At 36.3% G+C, this 6,412-nt stretch overlaps 1 protein-coding gene across 1 annotated transcript; it reads right to left on the reverse strand.

Annotated features, from left to right (window-relative positions):
* Window positions 1-2,167: 2,167 nt before the first annotated feature.
* Window positions 2,168-3,966, reverse strand: LOC108998951 (capsanthin/capsorubin synthase, chromoplastic-like). The gene has a single exon (XM_018975721.2). The coding sequence runs from the start codon at window positions 3,854-3,856 to the stop codon at window positions 2,357-2,359; it is 1,500 nt and encodes a 499-aa protein (XP_018831266.1). The 5' UTR covers window positions 3,857-3,966; the 3' UTR covers window positions 2,168-2,356.
* Window positions 3,967-6,412: the final 2,446 nt, after the last annotated feature.

Below are 6,412 nucleotides of genomic sequence, written 5' to 3' on the forward strand. Positions count from 1 at the left end.
ATTAATACGATAAGTCAAAAACAAATCATAAATTGATACTTAAATTGGAACCCAAAAATAATAATTGCATTTATTTAAATAAAAATAATTTAATCTATTGATTATTATTTATTTTGATGAATTATTATGAAGAATAATATGAAGATATTGTTATTTTTTTAAAATAATATTATATAGGAATATAATATTTTAAATCTACAGATAATATTTTCATTTTTAAACTTAAACATAGTATTTCTTCATAATTGAAAATTTTAATGTAACCTTTTTAAAGAAAAAAAAAGTAATATAAAAGTCAATATCAAGTTTTTATTTTTTTAATCATAATTAAATAAAAAATACATATTTTTATTTAGAATCCTGATGCTAATTTTATAAATATAAATATTTTCTAAAATTAATATCCATTGGTTTTCAATTTCAAGAATGTAAAATAACTTCTTAAAGGGGAAAACAAAAATAAAATTTATCATTTGTATTATTATTATGAGCCTATAATCCGTACAACATGCGGACTGGTTATTTATATGGGGTTTTATACATCTATATTTAAATGTAAACTATATATGACCACTATTACAACTATTCAAATTTAATAATTATAATAATTGGTTAATATATAAATACATGAAAAATGGATTAAAAAATGTATGTCTATTTAAAATGAAGCATGCGTATATTGTATTTTAAGCTTGGAGTGAATAAGCAGGCATGTGGGTAAAAATTGTTAAATTATACATAACCACCCTTTTCACCATTCACATGGAGGGCATGTCAAGATAATTTTCCTACCAAGGTGAATCTTCTGATCTGTGTGCCCATTGTAAGTTGGATGTGGAAACTAGTAGTCATGCTTTATTTCACCATTCATCTACTCATGTGGTTTGGCTTACCCAATTTCCCAAGGTTAGGGACATGTTGGATACTGTTTTATGATTTTCAAAGTTTGGTTTGGGAATTAATGTTGGCCGATTTGAGTAGTGTTCCACTTGTACTTACTATTGCTTGGAGTCTGTGGAAATATATAAACCACTGTTTATTTCAGCAACAAGACTATGGGGTTATGGAAATGTTAGACAACTGTCTTGCCTATGTTGAGATCTATGTAACTGTAAATTCTCATCATTTGCTACCAAGTAAAGACCATGTAGTTTCATGGATTCCACCTCCACAAGGTAAAGTTAAACTTAATTTTGATGATGCGTTGTTTCAATCTTCTGGTCATGTTGGAATTAGGGTGATTGTCCGGGATGATAAAGGAGATGTTTTATTTGCTATGTGTCATAAGGAAGTTGGTGTGTGTTGATGAGGTAGAAGCTATGGCTGCATTTCGGGGGTTGCATATGGTTTTGAGTATGGGTTTTTTTGATTTGATATTGAAAGGGGATTCCTTGGTGGTTATTGATTCGATCAAAGTAAGAGGCACTTTAAGTTAGAATTCTTTGATGGGGCAAATTCAGCTTCTCCTTCGTAGATTCATAGCTTATGAAGTAACTCATGTTAGACGACAAGGTAACGAGGCAACTCATTTGTTGACTCGACATGCACGACTTATTGACGACACTATACAATAGAAGAATCAATGCCCATATTTTATTGTTTCTCAAGTCTTTTTAGATGCTGAGATGTAATGTATTATCTGTATGTTTGCATATATTTTATTGTGAATGAAGCAATTGAAATTATAAAAAAAAACAATTACCTAAATAGAATTATTACACACAAAGCAATAAATATGAAAAATAAATAAATACATGAAAACTGCACCAAATCAACGACCAAGGAAAAAATATAGAAACTGTGCAAAAGTTAGCATAGAAACTGGTACAACAAAATCATTGTTGTTTTGGCAAACCCGCCTAATAAATGCCTGACTTTTTATAGAATTAGTGTTTGAAAATTCAATTTCATATAACCAAACGAAAATAGATCCAAAAACTATCACCATAAGACTGATCTAGTATAAATGACTCTTTAGAGGTCTGATCAGTTTGAATAGTTGCCTCATGATCTGCATTGTGATGGTTATCATGGCTGGATAAGTGACTTAGCTGTAACAACTGAAGATGAGATGTCAACTGACTTGGTCTCTAACATGGACTATGTTATTTCCTTGACAGTTTATATACACATGAAGTACCAGATTTCTTGATTTTGTGTGGTGGAGATTTAAAATCAAAAGAGAGGAAATGAAAAATAGAGATATTTAAGGAAACATATATGTTTCAATAACAGATGCATCTATTAGCAAAGCCCTTAAAAACTTGTTCTTAAAACTCAAGAAGCCACAATATTTGAACCTCTTACATATCAAGATTCAAGATACATGCTGCAACATTCCATCCTTAAATGGTCATTAAATAGCTTCCCGTGCTAGATTGCCCACCATTTTAGCTAAGGGCACAGGGCACTTTGTAACAATGTCAAACCTGGACGGATTTGAGGCATGCTCGAACAAGGATAAGCTTAGCAGAACAAGCTCTTGGAAAGACAACCTTGAGGAAAGGAACCCTTGCCATTGATAGGGATCCAAATAAAAGAAAGCATCAAAGAACCTTCTAGTCCCTTCCAGATCAAGCTTCAAAAGAGTCTCCATTCCAAAAGAGTAAAATTCCCTTGTATATCTCCTCTCAAGTGGCCACAGGCCATTCCACACTCTATGATAAAGTGGCTGCCCTCTAATCATCCGGGTTGAGCCAAGGCACTCAGCAATAGCATTGGCTAAGACAGGGGCTAGAGCCATTATCCGAGCCACCATGTACCCAGTTGAAGGGTGCACGACCCCGGAAGTCCCACCAATGGCCATCACATTCTGAGGGATTCGGGGAAGAGGGCCTCCCATTGGGATCAAACACTTCTCATCCTCCAATACCCTTCTCACTCTAATTCCTAAGTGCCTTAATCTTGCAACCATCCTTCTCTTCACCTCCATATATGATAACACCGGCCGAGAAACTAGAGAAGTCTCCTCTAAGAATATCAAGTTTGAATCGAATGGCATTGCATAGAGAAAAGTAGGAAACCTTGAATTGCTAACCCGCAAATCAGGCTCATTTCCTAAATGGGAATCTCTCCAATCCATGAGAACCATCTTATCCAAATAAAAAGGGTGGTCATCCACTTCAACTAAAATTCCATGAGCAATTTGATACCCATGATTCCTTCTCTTATCATATTCTACAAAAGTGCTTGCAAAGCCACTCGCATCAACCACTAAGCTTGCCTTCAATTCATTCCCATCATCACACAAAATGGAAGACTCAAACTCCTGGTGCTCAATTTTCCAGACCTTGGCCTTGTGAAACTTAATGACTCCATTGGAGATACATCCTTCCATTAGTTTCGTTTTCAGTTTTTTCCTACTAACCCGACCATAGCGACGGTTCAAATGTTTGGTCCTGCTTTCATTGATGTACACGCAAGTCGTAGGCCATATTTTGTCAAAGCAATCCTCAAGCCCCAAGCTCTCGAACTCGTCCACCCAAACCCCATAGTTATTAGGCCACATAGAAAGTGGGGAAGGGTCAACACAACATACCTTAATTCCATAGCGTGACAGTTGCTCCGCAAGACGAAGACCAGCCGGGCCGGTGCCAATGATGATCACGTCAAAGCGAGACCGATCAGATGCTGGTTCGAACCATGGGAGATCAAAGTTCAAGTACTCGGGTTGTAACTCCGGCTTCAAGTCAAGAAAGTTTCCAAACTTGCTGCTTCGGATCACATGACTACACAGCTTTCTAGAAGACGTCTTATAGGCTCTTGAAGAAGAAACTGAAAGGGTAGACGGCAACAAGAACTTGCTGCTGCTGATTAATGCAGGTGGTGGTGAAAACACCCTGATAGAGGTCCCCATGATAAGAAGGAAAGGAGGATGTGAAGGAGTACCTCGAGAGAGGTGAAGGAATATAGAGTGCGAATTTGTTTAATATTTGATGAAAGAAACCAAATGGCGATATGGACAAAAAAGAATCCTTCAGCAATACCAGAAAAACGATACTTTTTGTGGAGCAAGCATAAATTAGTGGGAAATAATTGTCATGTGAAGAGGGTCCTGCCAAACATAAATTATAGAGAAATGATAGTTACAGTCGTAAGTATGCAAACGTTGTATAATTACTTTAAAAAAAGTGAATAAATATATAAACCTACATGGAAAAAAACTAAATTTTTAATAATAAATTCTATTTTTTTTCAAAATGACTGTACAACACTTGCGTACTCTACGATTATTAAATTATATCTCTCCATTGTGGGGGAGGGGGGATGTTCATCACTGTCCTACCTACACAGTTTTGTTCATAGACGAAAGCACCCACTAATACCATGGCCTGTTTGATTGATTGTTCGTGGGTTCAACTTTCTTTCCCATTGGGTATGTTCCCACCATTAGAAGCCCCTCCCCACCCCACTTTGTGTAGTTGGGTGGGGGCAATTTTAATTCTTTGTCCGGTTTTAGGCATGCATGACCCCAAAGCTTGTGCTTTTTATGCTAGATTAGAAGCCGTCCCACTTAGTATTGTTGGAGTGGCATTTCGTGCATTTGCACAGTCACGTCATTTAGGTTCCGCTCAGCACCTCCACCACCAGGTTTGCTTGGAAGGAGCTAAATCTGCAAGCTTTTTTATCCATGGACTTGCCTCGTTCACAATAGGGTTAAATTTCCAATCCACTGTTAACTAAGTAGAAAAGTTCAGAACATGTTGAGTTGGTCTTTTTTCTTTTCCTTCTTTTAATTGTTGCATGTTGTCTCGACTGATCTTCGGACACATGCAATCTCTCCATCTCAGGTACGTGAATTTCAAACTCTCGGACCTGGAGCAAGATCCTCTCGATTTCAAGTGATCAATTTCGTGAAAAAAAGGTGGTATTCTAGTGACCAAACTAGTCCATATTTTACATGATTAAACTTGAAATGGAGAAGATCCTATTCCGTTTGACCTGCACAATACAAGGTAATTATTGAGACCCGGTATGTGACTTGAACTGGCCTGTTTGAGGCTTATAATACATTGGAGTACTTGATACTTTGTAAACCAGCAACGTAAGAATATATCCCCTGCTACTCTTATGCCCATGTTTTGAAAGATTGCAGGCAACAACAGGGGAAGTGGGAACACGAAAGCTCATGTTCCCATTTTCTATTTGACAAAATTAATATCAAAGAATTAATTTACAAAATCTGTTTATTGTGTTAACTTTCCTACCAAAAAGAAAATATTAAAACAAGACATATTACGACACTTAAAACTTCGGCACAATCGCAAGATCTAACACATCCGAAATCTTAGAAAACATGCAGCATCTTACCTTAAAGTTGTATATCCTGTAGATTATAAAGGACAATAATAGAGAAAGAAATTCTTGCAATTGCAAGGGCACAAGTCCATCTAGTCTCATGGAAGAGATATAATAAGGTGATGTGAGTTCACTGGGACCGTTCAAGTTTTACATGAACTATAACTTCTCACAACATTTCCCATATTTTCAGAATCTTGTTAGCAGCAGTTCATGATTTTTCCTCAAATTCACCTCCATTAGTGGAGAAAGAAAATCAGGAATAGAATACAAGTAGAAAAAGGAGGAGATAATTTTGCCTTGACTGCTCTCTCAAGATTCTAAACTGCTGAAGAGGAGGAAAAAAACATAGAACAAGGGGGAGGGGGAGGGGGAAGGACTTACCAATATTGTTATCTCCATGAAACCTGTTTGACAAGTCGGGCTTCACAGTATAAGCATCTCCATGCCAAACAGAACAAAAGAGTCAAAAGTACAATCGCATGCAAAGATAGGAGGGACGAGGAAGAAAAGATTCATAACCTATTGATTTGACAACTTGACTCTGTTATGTAAGCATTTGCATGCTAAAGACCACCAACTAAAAGAAACTCCCACAAGAATAAAATCGTCCTTCAGCAATTTGATTTTTGTTAATTTTCTTCTGATCACGAAAAGGCCTCCAGATAATTTAACTTGGATTGGTATCCTCGATATTTCATAATCCCCCTTTTTTGTCTCACCTGGATGGCATAGGATTCCTAAGCTTCATGCACAAGTTTCTTGAACCCCCAATCCGATTTAAATTCAAAGACCACGAAAAAAGAAGTAACTTAACATTTATTGAGGGTGGGAATGGAAGATTGCATTGTTTTGACATACTCTTTAGAGAAATGCTTGGTCTACACACAGATCGTACAAAAATGAGCTTACAAACTGACAGGGTTTGATGTGAGACATCAAATTGTAAAACTTTTTTAATTGTAAAGTAGATCTAATGTTTCACATCAAGCCACGTCAACTTGTAAGTTCACTTTTGTAGGATCCTTTTGTAGACCTAGAACTTCTACACTCTAGCTTTTTTTGAAAACAAGAAGCATCAGTCTATGCCAGTTGATATTAAATTCAGTGGCCA

This window comes from Juglans regia, chromosome 14 (assembly GCF_001411555.2).
Source record: "Juglans regia cultivar Chandler chromosome 14, Walnut 2.0, whole genome shotgun sequence".
NCBI classification, from domain to species: Eukaryota; Viridiplantae; Streptophyta; class Magnoliopsida; order Fagales; family Juglandaceae; genus Juglans; species Juglans regia.